Source organism: Papio anubis, chromosome 4, assembly GCF_008728515.1.
Source record: "Papio anubis isolate 15944 chromosome 4, Panubis1.0, whole genome shotgun sequence".
In the NCBI taxonomy this organism is placed as follows: domain Eukaryota; kingdom Metazoa; phylum Chordata; class Mammalia; order Primates; family Cercopithecidae; genus Papio; species Papio anubis.
The window spans coordinates 106,172,095-106,194,805 of record NC_044979.1 but is presented as its reverse complement, the minus strand read 5'-3'; the positions used below and the strand labels follow the sequence as shown (position 1 = coordinate 106,194,805).

The 22,711-nt window shown below is 39.1% G+C and overlaps 1 protein-coding gene across 6 annotated transcripts in view; it reads left to right on the top strand.

Moving 5' to 3' along the window:
• Positions 1 to 22,711, top strand: part of KIAA0895 (KIAA0895 ortholog) — a 66,827-nt gene that overhangs the window by 38,855 nt on the left and 5,261 nt on the right. For 3 of the 6 annotated variants that reach the window (XM_021935891.2, XM_021935892.2, XM_009203100.3), the window contains 4 exons: positions 17,282 to 17,425; positions 18,434 to 18,566; positions 19,473 to 19,778; positions 22,531 to 22,628. In XM_021935891.2, coding sequence (XP_021791583.1) covers positions 17,282 to 17,425; positions 18,434 to 18,566; positions 19,473 to 19,778; positions 22,531 to 22,628 — 681 coding nt within the window. The remainder of the gene's footprint in view (positions 1 to 17,281; positions 17,426 to 18,433; positions 18,567 to 19,472; positions 19,779 to 22,530; positions 22,629 to 22,711) is intronic. The other 3 variants (XM_021935894.2, XM_021935895.2, XM_021935896.2) reach the window with 1 other exon arrangement.

Sequence of the window (22,711 nt, the reverse complement as noted above, 5' to 3'; positions counted from 1 at the left end):
GAAGAAAAACAGCAATCAGGAAAAGCCAGAACACTGTATGTCTCAGAGCAAGCAGAGGTTCTGATCAGAACAAAGTCATAATTTACTAACTACAAACATACTTTTTTTTTTTTTTTTGAGATGGAGTCGCACTCTGTTGCCCAGGCTAGAGTGGCCATATCCACTCACTGCAGCCTCCACCTCCCAGGTTCAACCAATTCTCCTGCCTCAGCCTCCCGAGTAGCTGGGATTAGAGGCACCTGCCACAACGCCAGGATAATTTTTGTATTTTTAGTAGAGGTGATGTTTCACCTCATCTGTTGGCCAGGCTGGTCTTGAACTCCTGGCCTCAAGGGATCCACCCACCTCGACCTCCCGAAGTATTGCGATTATAGGTGTGAGCCATTGTGCCCGGCCCATACTTTCTAATAATACAACATTAAGAGTGATATATCTTGATTTATTATAAAAAGACATATCCATGAGTGAAGCAGTATGGTTGCAGTAAGAGTTGAAAAAGAAAGCTGCAAGAAAAGTTCATTTTTTTTTTTTTTTTTTAAGATGGAATCTCACTCTGTTGCCCAGGCTGGAGTGCAGTGGGGCAATTTTAGCTCATTGCAACCTCCGCTGCCTAAGTTCAAGTGATTCTCCTGCTTGGTCCTCCCAAGTAGCTGGGATTACAGGCATGCGCTGCCATGCCCGTCTATTTTTTTGTATTTTTAGTAGAGACAGGGTTTTGCAATGTTGGCCAGGCTGGTCTCAAACTCCTGACCTCAGGTGATCCACCCTCCTCAGCCTCCCAAAGTGCTGGGATTATAGGCATGAGCCACTGTGCCCGGCAAAAAGTTTATTTTTCAAAAAGTGTTCGATGTTTCTCAAAAAAGGCATTTTCATCACAACCATATAATTTAAGAGTTAGCGTATCATTTGATATTGATAGATGTCTATTTGAGTGGAAAAACTATTCTCCTTGTGTTATTGTAACTTAATTTTTTTTTTTTTTTTAAACAGAATCTCCCTTTGTCACCCAGGCTGGAGTACAGTGGTGCAAACATGGCTCACTGCAGCCTTGACCTCCTGGGCACAAGCAATCCTCCCACCTCAGCCCCCTAAGTAGCTAGAACTATAGGCACGTGCCACCATGCCTGGCTAATTTTTGTATTTTTTGTGCAGACAAGATTTTACCACATTGCCGGGGCTGGTTCCAAACTCCTGAGCTCATGCAGTCCACCTGCCTCAGCCTCCCAGAGTGCTGGGATTACAGGCATGAGCCACCATACCTGGCCCTAAATTTTTTACTACTTAAATTTAGTGGAAGTTAATAGTTCTATGCTGTCAAGAGTAACTTAGTAGAGTTATTGGAAACCTCAGAGATATTTAAAATAGAGGTTTCATTCTTATTTGGCAGTCATTCTGCCAAAATAGAGAAAAGGAAAGGACTGTGATTCTGACAACCCCTTTTTCCCTGCACTAGAGCAACATAGCACACAACACTCTGTGGCATAGCAGTGCATTTGCATTTATAGACTTCATATTTTATTTATTTATTTATTTATTTATTTATTTATTTATTTATTTATTTAACAGTCTTGCTCTGTCACCCAGGCTGGAGTGCAATGATGCAGTCTCAGCTTACTGCAGTCTCTACCTCCCAGGTTCAAGTGATTCTCCTGCCTCAGCCTCCCGAGTAGCTGAGACTATAGGCACGCGCTACCATGCCCAGCTAATTTTTGTACTTTTAGTAGAGACAGGGTTTCACCATGTTTGCCAGACTGGTCTTGAACCCCTGCCCTCAGGTGATCCACCCACCTTGGCCTCCCAAATGCTGGGATTACAGGCGTGAGCTACCACACCCAGCCAGAGTTCAGATTTTAAAAGTAAATATCTATGTGGACCAACTTCATTATGTTAGGAAATAAATTCTGATTTTCATCTTCCTCGGTTAGCAAACTATATAGTCATCGTATATGAGTTCATGAATTCAGATGCCTATAGGATCTGGGCAAAAATCGTAAATGAAACTGGCTGGGTATAGTAGTAAATTGGAAATCAGAGAGCAGTTATTTTGTTTGAGCCACAGTTTGGAACCAGTATCTACGAGATTTTCAAGGGAAGGTAGAAACCTGAATTTTATAGGAAGTCTTCTAGTTTGTAAACATTGATACCAAGTCAGTTAAAACACAGGCTGAGGTCAGGCTTGGTGGCTCATGGCTATAATTCCAGCACTTTGGGAAGCCAAGGCAGGTGGATTGCTTGAGGCCAGGAGTTTGAGACCAGCCTGGCCAGCATAGTGAAACCCTGTCTCTACTAAAAATACAAAAATTAGCTGGGCATGGTGGCGCATGCCTGTAATCCTAGCTACTTGGGAGGCTGACATGAGGATTGAGAGAATTGCTTGAACCCGGGAAGCGGAGGTTGCAGTGAGCCAAGATCATGCCATTGCACTACAGCCTGGGTGACAAAGTGAGACTCTGTCTGAAAAAAAAAAAAGAAAGAAACACACTCGGTCCAGACCCATGAAGACCTCTCTGTGGGCCACATTTTCCCCTTGGGTTACCATTTTGCTACCTCTGATTCACCAGCTCTATTTAACATAGGCTCCATTTTATTAGAATCAATGATTAGTATGGCAAAGATTACATCTGATCCTCTGAAAACAGTCTTTTGATTTTAGCGTTTATAGTGTGAATGGAATAGGCAATTCATTGTTATATTAAAACACATACATAATAGGTACATGTATAATATTACCTTATTGTGCTTTAAAACAAGTCAAATGTTCATTTTTCTTTTTTGGTAGAAAAAATTTAATTGGAAATAAATTGCCTTCACTAATAGGATGTCTTGACGTAAAATTTCTTTAAAGCTAAGTTATAATTGTACTAGTATTAAAATATTATTTTATCTTGGTAGACCTCAAGTTGTCAAAACAATGAAGGGGAGGAAAAAGTAAGCCTTCTTTAAATTATATCTTTTCCTAGGTGACATGATATTCTGTTTAGCAAATCACAAACCTTTCACAGATACACTGAAGTTACAAGGTTTTTAAAATTTTGAGTTTAGTATGTTCCATAGTAGCCTTGTGTATTAGATCGGAGAACTGGGGTTATTTCTTAACCTAAATAGCAAGAAAGATTTTTTTTTACAGATCAGAGATGGAAACTCCCCAATCAGATTGTATGTCCTTGGAAGAAGGTTTGACCTTGATGACTCATTGAAAGGCTTTTTTGATTTGCCTTTGAAAACTTGATTAACATGTACATTCTCAGGTTCTTACCTTAACAGAGTCTTTTCAACAAAACAGGTTGAAATCTGGTTTTTCCCTTGTAGGTGGTGAAAGAATAGTCTGCGGTATTAAGCCATGTATAAATATCTTATCCAGTAGCAGTTACCCTCTTATTTTCCCACTCACCCTTTTATACATCCAGAATACCCCCAGCCCTGATAACACAGAAATTCAGCCGAGAATACAAGAGGAGTGTAAGGTGCGGGGTGGCTGTGTGTGGAGGCAAGGAGAGTCAGATAAGTTGCAGGTGACAACTTAATTCTTTGCCTGGCTGTGTCATTCATTGAAGGTAGAGTCAGTGTCTGAGATGTATTTATTTTCTAGATTCTGCATAGGTAAAATATAATATTTTGAAATATTTTGGTTTGTTTCTTTTCATTATAATCTGGTCCTAGCCTGCAGTTCACGTTACAGAAAACTGGATTGTTGGTAAAAGTACTTTTGCTCCCTTCTATCTCTCCCCTGCTCTCCACACTGCTGTCAGTGTCTCTCTAAGATGCAAATTTGGTCATCTCACCTCTTCAAAAAAACTTCAGGGCTCCTCATAATTTAGGATAAAGTTCAAAATCTTTGTCATGGCCTGCAAGGCCTTATACCAAGGTCAACTGTATTCACCCATAGCATCTCACGTAAATATCTGTCACAGGATTTATCCACTGTTACCATCCTTCAGTTTCTTGTTTATCTTTACCCATAGACCAACCTCCTTGAGAGAAGTGTGTTTTTCTTTGTTTTTCTCATTTCAGCTATTCCCAGAATTGAGTGCAGTTCCTGGCACTGAATAAAGAAGTTTCCCAGTGCCTGTCCATCCCAGGAACCCTGCAGTCTTGTCAAACTAAGCTCTGTTTCACTTTCTTTAGTTTCTATATGCTTATAACAGTAATAGCCCCGTTTGCATGGAATATCCCCTATTTCCTCTAATCCCTTACTTCTATTTCCCTTTTTTCAGTGATCTCACAATACCTTATTTATAATTCCATCAAAGTATTACTACATCGGATCTGTTTATATGTCATCTCTGCCAGTCTAATAGTACAACAGGGACTTCAATTCTAAAATATAAAACTGCATAAAAGTGACAGTGATTGGCATATAGAAGGTGAGGAATAGCTCGATAAATGAATGGTCCTTTTTGCTAGTATGTTAAAAGTTTAGTGAAATACTTTACAAACAGTGGATCCAAATTTGTTACCCAAGGGTCAAGTTCAGCCTGCTTATATGTTTTGTCTGGCCAGCACAGTGTTTTATAAAACATTGGAATGTAAATATGCTCTTCTTTTACCTCTTCCAGATGTCTTATAATCAGTAGCTTTACACAGTGATTACTGCTTACAGCTGAAGGGATTTTAGTGTGTGACTACTGCTGTCCCATTAGTCTGTGGCTACAATACCTTAAATGGAGGCCTAATCATCTGATTGAGTAATCACAAATCTTTATATACCTAATTTGCTACCAGGAAGTAATAACCAGCATTGAAAAACTCATTTAGTATCTTGCTTTTCATTCTGAGAAGCTTGAAGAGCCAGAATATGTATATGTGTACATATATATCCCATGCTTATCTGAAGTAACCATTTTCGGACTGTTCTGAGGAACACCACCTAAGCAAAGGAAGCTATACATGTTGGAAGACATAGAATATGATATTCATCTCTAACATTCACCACACATAGTATCATAATAAAAGCTTAGAAGAGTCTTTTGTTTAATATTTTCCAAACTAATTAGACCTTGAAACCTTTAAAAAACAGTATCTTGTTGACTGCTTTCCCTCAAGAAAGTTTGGAAAACACTGGCTTAAAGAAAAGGACTGTCTGAGATCCTAGGGATTATTCTGTATTTGGGAGGGAAAGGTTTTAGATTCTAGAATTTTCTGAAAAGGAGAGGAATGAAGGGAGAGTTGGAATGGTATATTAACTAGTAAGGCAGGAAAAACATAACCTTGAGTAAAAAGTTGGAGGGCAAACCAATTACCTTAAATTCTGAAATTAAAACCCAGTGATCTTCTGAAATTAAAACCCAGTGATCTGGCCGGGCGCGGTGGCTCAAGCCTGTAATCCCAGCACTTTGGGAGGCCGAGGCGGGTGGATCACGAGGTCAGGAGATCGAGACCATCCTGGCTAACATGGTGAAACCCCGTCTCTACTAAAAATACAAAAAACTAGCCGGGCGTGGTGGCGGGCGCCTGTAGTCCCAGCTACTCGGAGGCTGAGGCAGGAGAATGGTGTGAACCTGAGAGGCGGAGCTTGCAGTGAGCCGAGATCGCGCCACTGCACTCCAGCCTGGGTGACACAGCGCGAGACTCTGTCTCAAAAAAAAAAAAAAAAAAAACCCAGTGATCTTCTGTTAAAATTTAAGTACTTTCTACAGTCATATGAGAAATAAGCACATTCACAGCCCCTCCACACTCTCATTTTGTCTTCACAACTTTGTGAGGTAAACAGGGTAGAGATTTTAATCTCCCTTTTGCCAGTGAAGAACCTAAATCTGAGAAAGGTACAATGACAAATCTAAGAGCACACAGTCAGCAAATGATGGGGCCCCAATGTAAAACCAGGTTTTCTGACTTCTGGTCTTTCCACAGCATCATCCTACCCCCATCATATTGGTGTCCTCATTGTATGTAGTTTTTCATTGAGTGAAAACTGCAGTTGAGAAGGGAGATAGTTTTTTAGCACGTAACTGATGGTCAGGTTTCCAGATTGCTAAACAGTAAACAAAATCAGCAAGTAAACCAAAAGTTTGTCATTAAACAAAATATTGAGATTTTTCAGAAATTTTATTATCCAAGACAGTGTTGAAAGTTTTATATAGAGAACATTTTTTTTTTCTGGATTAGTGATTTCAATGTTAAATTATGCTATATGAGTGCTCTTCCCTTTAAAAAAAATAGCTTTATTAAGATACAATTCACATGTCATACAGTTCACCCATTTAAAGTATGCAGTTCTCCTGCAATGTAAAACTAAACTAAAAACAATTATAAACAATAAAAGTAGACTGGACACAGTGGCTCAGGCCTGTAATGCCAGCACTTTGCGGGGCCGAGGTAGGTGGATCATGAGGTCAGGAGTTCGAGACCAGCCTGACCAACATGGTGAAACCCTGTCTCTACTAAAAATATAAAAATTAGTCGGGTGTGGTGGCAGGTACCTATAATCCTAGCTACTCAGGAGGCTGAGGCAGGAGAATCGCTTGAACCCAGGAGGCAGAGGTTGCAGTAATCTGAGATCGTGCCACTGCACTCTAGCCCGGGCAACAGAGTGAGACTCTGTCTCAAAAAAATGAATAAAAATAAAGAGAGTACAGTTCAGTGGTTTTTAATTTATTTAGAGTTGTGCAGCTGTAACCACTAATTCTAGAACATTTCATCACCTCAAAAGGAAACACTGTACCCATTAGCAGTCGTTCCCCATTTCTCACCAACCTTTCAGCCCTAGGCAACCACCAGTCCACTTTCTGACTTTCTGGATTTGCCCGTTCTGGACATTCAATATAAATGGAATCATACAATACCTTGTGGTCCTTTATGACTGGCTTCTTTCACTTACCATAATGTTTTCAAAGTTTATCCGTGCTGTGTTCTAGCATGCATCAGCACTTTTTATTGCTGAATAATATTCCATGTATGGATATACTACATTCTATTTTTTTTATCATTTGATAGACATTTGGGTTGTTTCTACTTTTTGGCTGTTAATAATGCTTTATGAACATTTGTGTACACATTTTTTATGGACAAATGTTTTCAGTTATCTTGGGTCCACATCTAGTAGTGGAATTGTTAGTACATATAATTACTCTATGTTTAACCTTTTAAGGAACTGCCAGACTGTTTTTCAGAGTGATTATACCATTTTACTTTCTCACCAGCAGCATGTGAGCGTTTCAGTTTCTCCACATTCTCATCAACCCTTTTTTTTTCTATAGACATCCCAGTGGGAGTGAAGTGGTATCTCATTGTGCTTTTGATTTGCAATTTCCTGATGGTTAATAATGGCCATTTGCATATCTTCTTTGGAAAATTGCCTATTTCAGATCCTTTGCCAATTTTTCAGTTATTTGTTATTATTGGGTTGCAGGAGTTCTTTATATATTGTAGATATCAGATATGAAATTTGCAAACATTTTCTCCCATTCTTCAGGTCACTTTTTATTTTTATGATAGTATCCTTTGAAGCACAATTTTGATGAAGTCCAGGTTATCTTTTTGTTGTTTGTGCTTTTGGTGTCATATCTAAGAGCCCATTGCCTAATCCAGGGTCATGAAGATGTATGCCTATGCTTGCTTCTAAGAGTTTTATTGCTTTAGCTGTTACATTAAGGTCTTGGATCCATTTTGAGTTAATGTTTTTATATGATATGGGATAGAGGTCCAACTCCATTCTTTTAAATGTGGATATCCAATTGTCCCAGCCCCATTTGTTGAAAAGAATTTGATTACATATTGTTCTCATTTTAATAGAATAGAATAAAAGTGCTTCAGGATCCTGAGATGACAGATCTGTAATATGAATAATGCTGTTACTCTATTTTGTGTGGTATTGTAAGTGACACTGAGATGAGGAGAGAGATAGGATCATTTCCTTCACACGGAACAATTACTCATTTTGCATTTATTTCCTCTTTGCTGTAGATTCCAGGTGTCTGAAAATCAATTTGTTTTGATGCCTATAAGATATGCAAAGCTTTTTTAAAAATATTCTCTTCTTCAACTATATGCTTCTGGTGAAGAAAATTTTTTTAAAAATTTAAAAATATCTTATTCTATTAAGGAGGGAAAGATTCAGAAATCATTGATTTGTGAATAGAGATAATAATTTAGTAAAAACATGAGGTTTTTCAATGTTTTTAAAAAGGCAAAAATACATTTGGTTGCTTGTTTCACATCATTTTTAGCAAGAAGTGTTATCCTACCTGACAGTGTGTCTTGTGGAACTCAAGAGTAGATTCCATTATACTATTTTCTAACATGGTAATGGAGGAGTTGGCCAAGTACATTTTAAGATGTATACAAAGGAAAGATCCAAAGTCAGATTCATGCAAACTAGGAGACTGAGACATGGACAATAGGGATAGGTGGGTATACATTAAGATGTTCTGGTTCTAGAAATTTTAAGACTGATTTGTGAAAATTTGTGATGTTACATTGCTTTCTACTTATATTGCTATTCTTAGAGTTGAAAGGAAACAATATATTTGAAACAATATATTTGATATCTATGAAGGGCAAATCTGGGCTAGATATTTAGAGAAGTGGCTGTGTGTTCCATGAGTTAATTTCAGGAATGCAAGGTATACCAACTGTTTTCCTGCCAACAATTGTCCCTACCTAAAAATCTATTATAGAAAAATATCTTTTTTTAAAGATATTTTTAAAATTTAAAAACAATTCCATGTGTTTCTTTGTTAAATGAAACACTCCAGAGAACAGATATCAATGCCTACCTGGCAAATGGGAAAAGGTGATTAGATGGTGAATAGAAAGGCCAGGAGATTCCAAAGTAGAAGGCACTTAACCATTTGTTTTTTGAGTTAGAAAAGTAGTTTATATTCAGTATAAAGACACAGAAAAGTGTGGAGAATAAGAATCCCATAATTCTACCACCCACAGGTAACCACTATTGACTTTTGAGATATTTTTCTTTTCCCATGCTTAACGATCATAATTGTGGTCAATGCACTTTCACTTATCATAAACATTTTCTCATATCATTAAAAATCGTCAACATTTTTTATGTCAGCATCAATTTCAGTGCTTGCATATATTTCATATAATAGGTATATAGTAATTAACTTGAATATTTAGATTGTTCCTTATTGGACTTTTTTTATTTCAAAGCAACAGTTTTGTTAGTCATTTACTCTGGGGAGCTTTTTGCCTAGAGCCTGTGGGAACGAGGCTAGTTAGTGAGCTGTTCAGAGGAGAGTGTTTCTTTTTCAGTGCAGGTTATTCTAGACATCCTGATGTGTCTCAGAGTGCTTCTCTTCTTATTAACTTACCTAGAAATAATGGCATTTTTAAACAAAATAGTTTTATTTATTTACAGACAATAAAATTTACTCATTTTAGGTATATATTGCAGTCACTGTCTTTCCCTGAACCCCGTCCCCAGGCAACCAGTGATCTGAAGTGGCCATCTGATCAATTTTACTCAGGTCTTTTTATCTCTAAGAAAAGTTGCCTTAATATTGAATATTTCTCTGAAGCATTTATTTTAGTTTTCTTTTATTCATTTTTATAATTAACAGACTTAATTTAGCCATATGCATTTCACATGTCTCACCTTCTCTCATTTTGACCTTTTTTCTCTTTTCCTAAGATAATTTTTTATATTTCTTTAAACATTTTATTTTCTTGCTTTGCTTTGCTTGCTTGCTCTCTCTCTCTCTCTCCCCCCCTCCCCCTCCCTCTTTCTCTCTTTCTCTCTTCCTTCTTTACTTTCTTTCCTTTTTCCTTCCTTCCTTCCTTCCCTCCCTCCCTCCCTCCCTTCCTTCCTTCTCTCCTTCTCTCCTTTCCTTCTTTCCTTCCTTTCCTTCTCCCCTCCCCTCTCCCTCTCCCTTTCCCTCCCCTCCCCTCCCCTCTCCATTTCCCTTCCCTCCCTTCCCCTCTCCTTCTCCCTCCCCTCCTCCCTCCCCTCTCCCCTCCCCTCCACTCCTCTCTCCTCTCCTCTCCTACAGGGTCTCATTATATTGGCCAGGCTGGTCTTGAACTCAAACTCCTGGCCTCAAGTGGTCGTCCTACCTTGACTTCCTAGAGTACTGGGAGGCTTGAGCTATCATGCCTGGCCTCTAAGAAAATTTTTGAAGATTATTATTGGTTTTAGTAATTTGTAAGATGAAACTTTTGCTTTCTAAAATTTTATTGGTTTCCTGCAGAATGTATTAGGTTGGACCATTTTAAATTATTCATATTTAATCATTTTGACCTACAAAGATGGCAGTGTCATTTTGACCTACAAAGATGGCAGTGTCATCTGGTTTAACCTAATATTCTTTCAGAGGTATGTTCTTCATTTGAGTTTTCAGGGTAATGCTTCCTATTTCCTTAGAACATCACAGTTCTTCACAGAGCTCATGTATCTTTGTAAAAATTACTCATCCGTGGCTGGGCTCAGTGGCTCACACCTGTAATTCTAACACTTTGGGAGATCGAGGCAGGCGGATTGCCTGAGCTCAGGAGTTCGAGAACAGCCTGGGCAACACAGTGAAACTCCGTCTCTACTAAAATACAAAATAATTAGATGGGCGTGGCAGCGTGTGCCTGTAGTCTCAGCTACTCAGGAGGCTGAAGCAGGAGAATTGCTTGAATCTGGGAGATGAAAGTTGCAGTGAGCCAAGATTGCACCACTGCACTCCAGCCTGGGCGACAGAGGGAGTCTCTGTTTCCAAAACAAAAAAATTAGTCATCCGTGATTAAGAAGCACCAGATCCAGGCTTAATTTTGGTCTGAAGACAGGCATAAGGAGTCATCTCTCTACTGGAGTCTTCAGAGTCTTGACTTCCTGAGAGTTGATTTCTCAAGCTTGCTGGTCTAGGCTCCTGAGCTTAGGGACCTGCTAAACTTTCATGTGATGGTGTTCTGCAATATTTTAGTATGACTACAAGAACAAGGGTGAAAGAGAGTTAAGACCAGCCTGACCAACATGGTGAAACCCCATCTCTACTAAAAATACAAAAATTAGCTGGGTATGGTGACAGGTGCCTGTAATCCCAGCTACTTGGGAGGCTGAGGCAGGAGAATCGCTTGAACCCACGAGGCAGAGGTTGCAGTGAGCTGAGATCAAGCCATTGTGCTCCCGCCTGGACAACAGGATGAGACTCCATCTTAGAAAAAAAAAAAAAGACCTATATAGTGTTTTGCAAACTATACTCCACCAAAACATTGCGTATTTTAGTGCTTGCACAAACACTGAAATATTTTCTAACAGACAATTAAAGTTTAAAGTGGAGTTATGTGAGATTTTGTCTGAAAATAAGTTCTGCTAAAAACAAAAGTTGAAAACTAGTGTTTTAAGGAATCTAAGGTAAATTCTAGACCATTTTCCAGGAAATGCATGTCTTAGTCCAAAAAATTCATTTGGGCTGCTATAACAGAATACCATAAACTGGGTAGCTTATGAATGTCAGAATTTATTTCTTATGGTTCTGGTGCCTGGGAAGTCCAAAATCAAGGCACCGTCAGATCTGGTATCTGATGAGAACCCTCTTTCTAGTTGATGGAAGGCACCTTAGAAGGCTGTGTGTCCTCACATGGTGGAAGGGGCTAGCTAGCTCTTTGGGGCCACTTTTATTTAGAGGCAGAGTCTCACTATGTTGTATAGGTCTTGTCTTGAACTCCTGGCCTCAGGTGATCATCCCACCTTGGTCTCTCAAGGTGCTGGGATTATAAGCATGAGCCACTATAATAAAAGAGCCCTGGGGCCTCTTTTATAACAGCACCAATCACAATCATGAAGGTTCTACCCTAATGACCTCATCACTTCCCAAACGCCCTACCTCCTAATACCCTCACCTTGGGGGTTAGGATTTCAAAATAAGAATGTGGGTGGGGCGTAAATATTCAGATTATAGCAATGCAGAAAATGAAAACCTGCATTTCCCATGATGTATTACAATCAGGAGTCTACCTTTGGCTATAGGACTTCAAGTAAGGAAACCATATATCCCAGAATGCAATGTATCAAATCTCTTTTTTCTTCTTACCCATTCTTTTGCTTTGGAGTTATATTGGGAGATGTAGTTTTCTGATTAACGTAAGTGATGATATAATGGAGAACAGAGAGGTTTGACATGAAATTTATTGCCTCTAAAAGTATTACCCATTTGGAGGTGTGCGAATACTTGATTTTTCAAGTGGTGTAAACATGGATTCTCTGAACTCTAGGGGGAGTGGATAAACTACCTTTTTTCTCCCTTTTAAAATAAAATAAATTTTTACTTCTGATCATAGCACGAATATATTACATATTGTGAGGAATTTTAAAACTTCTGAAAAATACAAATAATAAACATCAGTGCAACCCATCGATCATCTGATTCCCAGACATGAACTTCAGCCTTTCAGTATATTCCTCCAAGCTTCCCTGTGCCTTTTAAAGCTACTGTTTCCTTTTTCCAAAATTGGGATTAGACTCAAAATATCTGTGGCCTGCAGTTAAGAAGTTGTATAAAGAAGCAGAAATCATTGTAACACAAAAATACTCACTGATGAAGTGATTGACTCATTGCCATTCAACGTCCTTTCTTTCTTCAAGCTTGAACTTATTCCCACCAATTCAGCTACTGTCGCTATCTCTGTGCTGTGGGATATTATAATGCAGATGGGGGAAGTTACTTCTTAAGATCAGTGAAGGATGTTGCAGATCACTGACAAGTCTGTCTGTGTTGGACCAGTTGAAAAACTGATGAAGAAAAGAATCAATAAAGATAATGAAAGGCTAGGCATTCAGAGAAGAGTGATTGAATATAATGTAATATTTAAAGCTGAATATTAAGATTGCCTTTTAGGAACATTGATGTAGCTCCCATTAAGTGCTGACACCATGATGGTGCCATGCAAGTCAAGATGAAACAAAGGAGGTGATGTGCTATTATGTATCATTGTGATAGAAGAATTGCATTCTCTTTCAGCAAACAAAAATCCCACTGCTTTTATTCATTCTTTGATTTAGTCACTCATTCTATGATCTGTGATAACAAGGAACACCTGTATTTAAGTTTTTCATAATTCTCTAGACTTTTATATTTGCTACAAGAAATAACCAGATAACTACATTTTCCTACCGAGTAAGCATATGCCTTAGAAAAGCTATTATAATTTTATCTGAAATTAAGTACATGCTTTAAAAGACCTATAAGCAGGCCAGGCGCAGTGGCTTATGCCTATAATCCCAGCACTAACTTTAGGAGGTTGAGGTGGGTGGATCACTTGAGGCCAGGAGTTCGAGACCAGCCTGGCTAAGGTGGTGAAACCTCGTCTCTATTAAAAAATACAAAAATTAGCCAGGCATGATGGCAGATGCCTATAATCCCAGCTACTCAGGAGGCCGAGACAGGATAATCACTCAGGAGTTTGAGAACAGCCTGGACAACACCTGGAAGGTGGAGGCTGCAGCGAGCCGAGATTGCACCACTGCACCTCAACCTGGCGACAGAGCGAGACTCCGTTTCAAGGGGGAAAAAAAAAACTATAAGCAGAAATCATAATACTAATAGTTCTTAAATAATTTTTAACCATTTTTAAGTCTTCACAGTTCAATATATTAATATAAGGTACCACTTCTCTTCTGCAGTTCTTCAGGCCACATTTCTCACATTCTTCTCACTCTTTGATACATGGATAACTGGTGACTATTAGGTTGGTGTATGCAAAGTATCTTTGCTAATCTGCTAAAATGGGTTTTTAATTATATGCTAATTTGTGCCTTTAATTGTCCTAGTTGTCATACAAATTAATCAGTTTCTGGAGCACTTGTATTTGCTCTTCTCTGAAATTCCTCTCACATTTTACATGCACTTGAATCACCTGGGGATTTTGTTAAAATGCAGATTCTGAATAGGCATGAAGGTGGTAAGGGGCCAAAATTCTGCATTTGGCACCAGTTCCCATGCTATGCCAGTGCTGCTGGCCTTCAGACTATACTTTGAATAGCAAGGCTTTCAGTAACAGTTTTGGGACCAGAAGCCAGGCAAAGCCTATTGAAGCCATTTCTTATTGTGATAAGTTAATGATACATGCCTAGTTTATTAGTAATGTATATTTTTCAATTAGTGATATATATGTTGAATTATGACTTGCAGTATGTGAGCTTTTTTTTGTAATTTTTGTGTCAGGCATGTTATCTACAGTGGTGGTATTTATAGAGAACAGTGTTGACAAACTCTGTAAAAATACTTAAAAAAAAAAAGGTTTATTCTAAGACAAATATGAAGGACCATGGCCTGAGACAGTCTCAAGAGGTCCTGAGAACATGTGTCTATGGTGGTTGGGTTACAGCTTGGTTTTATACATTTTAGGGAAACATCTTACGTCTCAATCAATACATGTGAGGAATGCATTGGTTTGGTCTAAAAAGATAGGACAACTCAAAGAGGGGGCTTACAGGCTATAGGTGGATTCAAAGATTTTCTGATTGGCAGTTGATTGAAAGAGTTAAGTTATCTGAAAACCTTGAATCAATAGAAAGGAGTGTTTGGTTTAGGTTAAGGGAGTCTAGAGACCAAGGTTCTTATTATGTAGATGAAGTCTCATAGGTGGCCACTCTTAGAGACAATAGATGACAAGTGTTTCTTATTCAAACCTTTAAAACATATAATCCTAGCATTTTGGGAGGCTGAGATGGGAGGATCACTTGACCTTGAGTTCAAGGCTAGCCTGGGCAACATAGTGAGACCTTGTCTCTATTTTTTTTTTTTAATTAAAAATAAAAGGTGCTAGAGAGACTGGGCATGGTGACTCATACCTGTAATCCCAGCATTTTAGGAGGATCATTTGAGGCCAGGAATTGACCAGCCTGGGTAACATAGCAAGACTGTCTCCACAAAAAATCGTAAAAATTAGCCAACACAGTGGTGTATGTCTGTTGTCCCAGCTACTCAGGAAACTGAGATGGGACGATCCCTTGAAGTCAGGAGGTTGAGGCTACAGTGAGCCATGATCGCACCACTGTGCTCCAGCCTAGGTGACAGAGCAAGATACTGTATCCAAAGAAATAAAAAGAAATAAATACATTAAAAAGGTGTTAGACTCTCAATCTCTTCAGGACTGGGAGGGTCTGGAAAGGGAAAGATCTAGTTATGTTGTAGAGATTCAATAGATGCAGATTTTACCCCCACAAAAGAGCTTTGCAGGGCCATATCAAAATATGGCAAAGAAACATATTTTGGGGTAAGATATTTTTATTTCCTTCTTTATCAGTCATGTGATGTTATGCCAGAGTCAGGTTGGAAAGTAAGCCACACTATATAGGGTTGAATAAGACCTATCTGATGAGATTTTATAGTTTAAAGGGCATGAGCCTGCAGGCCCTTTAGATAGGAATTTGGGCAAGAGAGGAAAACAAAGATCAGAGTTTAGTCCTCAGTGATAACATACCAATGATGATATAATAGTTAATATGTATTGACTGCTTACTGTGCCACAGACACCATGCTTTACAAAGGTTAACTAAATTTTCTCAATAAAACCATGAAGTAGATGTTATTATTGTTATCCTCATTTACAAATGAGGAGGCTGAGGCCAGTCAGAAGGTAGTGAGTTATCTCAATCGATTGTTCATGTCAGTTACAGATCAAACTCCTTGTTCTACTCTTTTCCCTTTTCTCACTACTATACTGGGCTAGTCTAATATTAACAACAATAATAATAATAATAAACAAGTTTAGTGACTTGCTCATGATACATAGCCAGAAGAGGACAGAGCCATGGCATCAACTCCAGAGCTTGTACGTGTAATTTCTTTACTAGTGTAACAGTTCAGAAACTATAGACTTTATATGACATGTATATGAATTCCCTAGGTTCTTACACAGTTCATGTAAGATAGAGTTGAATTTGCTAGCTTTTTTTCCCAAAAGGCCTTGGAAAAGCAATTTTCCTTTTCCTTAGGTTTTCCTTTCTATAACTTTGCCATAGATACTGATAATTTGTGATTCCTTAGCAGTTATTTTTAGTTCTCCATTCTTCCTGTGTGTTAATTTGTGCATTTGTGAAAAAATATCTCAACTTTCTTTTTTTTTTTTTTTGAGACGGAGTCTCGCTCTGTTGCCCAGGCTGGAGTGCAGTGGCCGGATCTCAGCTCACTGCACGCTCCGCCTCCCGGGTTTACGCCATTCTCCTGCCTCAGCCTCCCGAGTAGGTGGGACTACAGGCGCCCGCCACCTCGCCCGGCTAGTTTTTGTGTTTTTTTAGTAGAGACGGGGTTTCACCGTGTTAGCCAGGATGGTCTCGATCTCCTGACCTCGTGATCCACCCGTCTCGGCCTCCCAAAGTGCTGGGATTACAGGCTTGAGCCACTGCGCCCGGCCAAAATATCTCAACTTTCTTATTCCTTTGCTGCAAAAATTTATGAAGAATGAAAAGTAGATAATATTCTGCCCTGACTGAAAGATAAAAGTATTTTTATTAATGCTGAGAATTTGTTTTCTGCCAAAGAGTAACCCAGGAGAATAGACAGATTGTTGCGGAAGACTGATTGAATTTTTTTTTTTTTTTTTTTGAGATGGAGTTTCACTCTTGTTGCCTAGGCTGGAGTATAATGGCACGATCTCAGCTCACCACCACCTCCGCTTCCCAGGTTGTACAAGGATTCTTCTGCTTCATCCTCCGAAGTAGCTGGGATTACAAGCTTGTGCCACCATGTCTGGCTAATTTTTTCTATTTTTAGTAAAGACAGGGTTTCACCACGTGGACTAGGCTGGTCTCAGATTCCTGGCCTCAAGTGATTCGCCTGCCTCAGCCTCCCAAAGTGCTGGGATTAAAGGCATGAGCCGCCGTGCCTGGCTGATTTCTTTTTTAAAAAATTTTTTTTAATTTTTATTTCAATAGTTTTTAGGGTCAGACTGATTCTTATGTGTGTTCTTAAAATTTTGAAATTTTTTTTCCTTCAGAGGGCAATGGTAATCTATTGACTTGTGTGAAGACATACCTTCCACTCTGCGTTCTCCTGCCAAACCACCAAATAATCTCAGAGAAGCCGGGGAGTCCCTCTCCCCAGCTTCTCGGCCTATCAGATGTTAGCACTTGAAATACGCAGTCCTTGAGCCCTCCGTCAGCATGTTAAGGAGAAACAAACACAGGGGAGGAGTTCATATTGCTAAGGTGTACAGGTGTTTGTACAAATTTGTGAAAATGAGTGGAAGTTGTTTAGGGTTAGAAATGTTTGGCACTGCAGTTGCAGTTTAATTTGGAAATCAATAAACCTAGAATAGGTCACAATAAATAACATAGCTAGCTTAGGACATCTCAAAGTAATATAAGGCTGTTTACTTTCATTATCTCTTTCTTTTACAGTCTATCAATATTATGGAACTGACTTTACAAAAATACGGAAGTTATGAAAAATTCGAACAAGCCACTGGTGGTAGCTTGCTCTCTAAAACTCGAATCTGGAGTCACGTTAGGAAGTACATGATGAAGGAAGGCTGCCTAGGGGAGGTATGAATCGCGAGTAAACATGAGGAGTTACTGTCAGTGACAGTTGTAGTTTATTTTATCATTTTATTTTTTGAGATGGAGTCTCTCTCTGTCGCCCAGACTGGAGTGCAGTGGTGAATCTTGGCTCACTGCAACTTCCGCCTCCCGGGTGCAGGTGATTCTCCTGCCTCAGCCTCCCTAGTAGCTGGGATTACAGGCACCAGCCACCACACCCAGCTAATTTTTGTATTTTTAGTAGAGACAGGGTTTTTGCCATGTTGGCCAGGCTGGTCTTGAACTCCTGACCTCAGGTCATCCACCTGCCTCGGCCTCCCAGAGTGCTGGGATTACAGGCGTGAGCCACTGCACCCAGCCTAGTCGTCATTCTTTTCTGTAGATTTTGTTTTCCCAACCCTATGTTACTCATTAAATTAGTCCCCCAGATTTCTTACTAAATACTGTAAGTCTTAAGTTCCTGTTGCATTGAATTGTTTTGATGTGTTCAGTGTCTTTTTGTTTTTCTTCTTACTGCCATTTCTGTATAACTTGTGGGATTAGATGAATTACTTTATGAAAATTGCTAATGAAGAGCTTTGCCCCAGAAGCCTCTCTTATTAGTCCTCTTAGTGGTCAGTCTCAAAGCCTTGGCACTGGCAATGAGCTGGATTCTGGCACCTGTATCTTCGTCTGCATCAGTTTAGCCAGGGAGCATATTTACGACATCTCAGAGGTACAATTTTAAGTCCTTCGTGTCTTCCTCAACACAGCCATTTACTTTCCCTTAAACTCAGTGAAGGTTCTTGAGTTCCCAAAGGGTCAAAATTAGAAGGGTCACAGGTGATTTGGCTGCACATTCCATCTTGGTTTCTGGGAGATTTAAGGTGGTTATAAACAAAAAACAGTGTTAATTTATAGGCCCATTGTTTTCTGCGAAAGCTTCTCCCCTTACCTTTATGTTATGTTTTATGTCTGTTTACTTTTTCTCTTGCCCATGTTTTATGTCTGTTTACTTTTTCTCTTGCCCCTTAGATTGTAGTTCATCTCACTGAGGACCTGCTTTCCCGAGCGTCAATGACAGTAGTAAATGGATGTCCAACTCTGACTATCAATGTGTGCACTGCACGTGAGCATTGGCTGGAGGGAATGCTGAGGCATGAAATAGGTAGAGGCAATCCTTTCCATTTGTTTATTTGTAATATCAAGAAATAGCTCTAAAGAAATGTTTTTTTAGAATGAGTTTTTTCTTAGTAGTGTTTATTTTATTTTCTTAGTAGAAGAAAATTTAGCAAAAAGTCATGAGCTTCACTTGGACTGAAGCTAATGTATTTATGTCTCATTTCAAATTAGATTTTTTAAGGGAAGTGTTTAGGTGTATTGAACCTGGAAAGTCATTTAACTGCTCTGGATTTCCCCTGCATTAAACTGAGGGGGTTGAATTAAGGTATCTTTGAGGTTCTTCTCAAATATCAAGTCTGTGATTCTTCCTTTAAAAAAGTAAATTGTTATAAAGGTGATACCTCCTCTCTTGAGACGTGATCCTTTTGAAGGCAGTGTACTCCTTCACACCCAAGAGATGTTAGGATCAGGTCATTTTCTACTTTGTTTTGATTTGTAGGCACACATTAATTTGGTTTTAGAGTTTGTTTGGTTTTAGAGTTTGTTTGTTTGTTTGTTTGTTTGTTTGTTTGTTTTTTGAGATGGGATCTTGGTCTGTTGCCCAGTCTTGAGCACAGTGGCAGGATCTCAGCTCACTGCAACCTCTGCCTCCCAGGCTTAAGTGATCCCCTTCACCCCAGCCTCCTGAGTAGCTGGGACCCCAGGTGCACACCACCACACCCGGCTAATTTTTTGTATTTCTGGTAGACATGTTTCACCATGTTGCCCATGCTGGTCTCAAACTCCTAAACTCAAGTGATCTGCCTGCCTTGGCCTTCCAAAGTGCTGGGATTACAGGCATGAGCCACCGTGCCCGGCTGGTTTTAGACTTGTTGATGGAATCTGTCTTTGGGGGAAGAATTAAAACAAGAATGGCATTTCTTCTTCTTCATGTAACTTTTCTTCTCCATAGGTACACATTATTTTCGAGGTATTAACAACCTCCAGCAGCCATGGAACAGTTGGACTGGACGTAAAAAACATGAGCTGAAGCCAAATAATCCCACAGAGGAAGGACTAGCAAGCATTCACAGTGTTCTGTTTAGAAAAGACCCCTTTTTGTGGAGGGCTGCCCTCCTCTACTACACTGTTTATCGAGCCAGCCAAATGTCTTTTTGTGAACTCTTCAGAGATATTGGCAGGTTTGTCAAGGACCCCAATACAAGATGGGATTATTGTGTACGGGCCAAGAGGGGATGGACTGATACTTCCCAACCAGGTGGGTGTCCTTTAACTGCAGATTTTCTGATTTACTGACTAGTTGTCTAGTGATTTTGTAATCCCTGAATCACAAAATTCACTTACTTAAAAAAATTAAACCTTGGTTACCTGAGGTCAGAACTGGTTTTCCTAAACAGCATTTTCTTAGCATTATTTTTACCCAGCTCAATTTTGAAAAATCTCAGACCTATAGAATATGGAAAGAATGGTAGAATGAACACCCATCTACCCTTCATCTGTATTTACCTATTGTTAACATTTTGCTATGTTTGCTTTCTCTGTCTTTGACTTTTTAAAAACAGCTATACTGAGATATAATTCACATGCCATACAATTTACCCTTTTAAAATGTAAAGTTCAGTGGTTTTTAGAATATTCAGAGTTGTGCAACCATTACCATTGTCTAATTCCAGAATGTTTTCATTACCCCAAAAGAAACCCATACCCATTAGCATTCATTCCCCATTTCCTGCCCTGTGTCCAGTTCTAAGCAAATGAATCATCTCTAGATTTACCTATTTTGAACATTTCATATAAATAGAATTATCTAATATGTGATTCTTTGTGGTGGGCGTCTTTCAGTTAGGATGATGTTTTCAAAATTCATTCATGTTGTAGCATGTATCAGTATTTTGATCATTTTATTGCTGTGGGGCAGTCTGTCCCTTAGCAAAGCTCAATCGCTGTGCTGGGAGATCCGCTGCTGTCTTCAGAGCCGGCAGGCAGGAACGTTTAAGTCTGCTGAAGCTGCGCCCACTGCCGCCCCTTCCCCCAGGTGCTCTGTCCCAGAGAGATGGGAGTTTTATTTATAAGCCCCTTACTGGGGCTGCTGCCTTTCTTTCAGAGATGCCCTGCCCAGAGAGGCAGAATCTAGAGAGGCAGTCTCTACTTTTTTTTTTTTTGAGACAGAGTTTCACTCTTATCACCCAGGCTGGAGTGCAATGGTACGACCTCGGCTCACTACAACCTCTGCCTTCTGGGTTCAGGTGATTCTCCAGCCTCAGCCTCCCAAGTAGGGTAGTACTGAAGGCATGCACCAATATGCCCGGCTAATTTTGTATTTTTAGTAGGGACAGGGTTTCGCCCTGTTGGCCAGGCTGGTCTTGAACTTCTGACTTCAGGTGATCCAGCCACCTTGGCGTCCCAAAGTGCTGGGACTATAGGCATGAGCCACCATGCCCGGCCTGAGAGTGTTTTTAAACTATTTATTTGGAGCTTGGTAAATACTTACTCAAAGTAGTGATGGTTATGTTGCTAGCACAGCCCACATTAACATTTCATACTAGTGTTGCATTCATATGACAGCGTAGTGCCTTAGAGCCAGGAGCAGGCAAGATAGGAAGCAGGAAAGAGAAGGACATCTCTCTGTCTTTCATGTGTGCATAGCCAATTCCAGGCAGGATTTCAGATGAGCAACTTGTCTGCCATTTCTTAAAATACTCTTCTCAGTACTCTTAGAAGAAAATTCATTGATATACTGAACTAACCTGAAATTCAAAATGACTTTTAAACAAATGTTTCTTAAATTGTACTCTTTTTTCAAGGGCATTTTTGAGTGTTCTTTTTAGATTCCTTTGCCTGGATTTTAGTACTCTGTATCCAGATGCACAGGGCTTCTATGTTGCCTTTGATACCCACCCGGTGGAGGCTCATCACTTTTAGACTAGTCCCTTTTTTCTTTTTTTCACATACTTTTGTGTTTTTCATGTTTTATTATGGAAAATTTCAAATGTATACAAAAGAATGATTAATATGCTGAACTCCAGTAATATATTACCTGATCATAGCTGTTATCAACATTGTCTAACTGTGGTCGTCTATTCTTCCAAATTTGTTTCCTATAAGTATTTTAAAGCCAATTCCAACATCATGTTCTTTTACCCATAAATATTTCTGATTAGGACAATTTTTTAAATCATCCTCTTGCTATTAGCATACCTAACCAAATTAACAATAATCTCTTAATATATGACTCCATGTGGTAGAATTTTAATTAATTTAATAGAGCAAAAAATTTTTTAAAAATTGCACAAATTGTGTCAGGATGGGAAAAAGGTTTACTGTGTAAACAGAATATCCTTTTCTAACTAGGTTCAGATCTCATGAAATGTTCTACTTTTCATGTCTTTATCCATTTTTTTTTCTATTTTTTAAACCTACATGCTTTCCAAAATCTAGTTCTAGTTCTTGTTTACATAGAGAGGAACCAATGTCAAAATTTATGCTTTAAAACCATAGTTTGCTTTTGTTTAAGGGAGAGGAAGGATTATTAATATTCTAAATACCAGGAGTTTCTAAAATCCTGCATCTCTCCACTACCTTTATTGAGATGTACCTGCTCTAAAACTATCCGGCTCAGGTCTCCCCACTCAGATGCCTTCAGTGCACAATGGGAGTTATGACTGAATGGTGGGAGTAGGGGAAGGTGGGATAATCATATTTATAAGAGTCATATATTTGAAATTACCAGTCTCTATTTCTAATGAGGAAAGAATTGTTATTTTAATAATGGGGAGGATGTGTGAGGAGAAGGAATTCTTAAGGTTCTAGTCTGTATACCATCTTGGCACTTCTCAAGACCTGACATTTTATGTAATGAAGAAAGTTAAATAAAAATAAAAATAAATATTGACAAACTAGAATATTTTTAATGCAGGACTGATTCTTACGGTAAATGGAACGGGTTGATATCTAATTACTTAGTAATTTTTCTAAACATCAGAAAGTAAACACTATTCTGGTTCCTCCAGGGTGTTTTAGTAAAGACCAGGTATACTTGGATGGAATTCTTCAAATCCTTCGATACAGAGATACCATAGACTTCCATCTGCTTACTGCCCTCGGGAAGGTGAGTAGAAGCCATGGCGCATATCCCTGAACACACCAGATCAGCATTCCCCTCACTCGAGCTTAGCATTAAATAAGACTTAG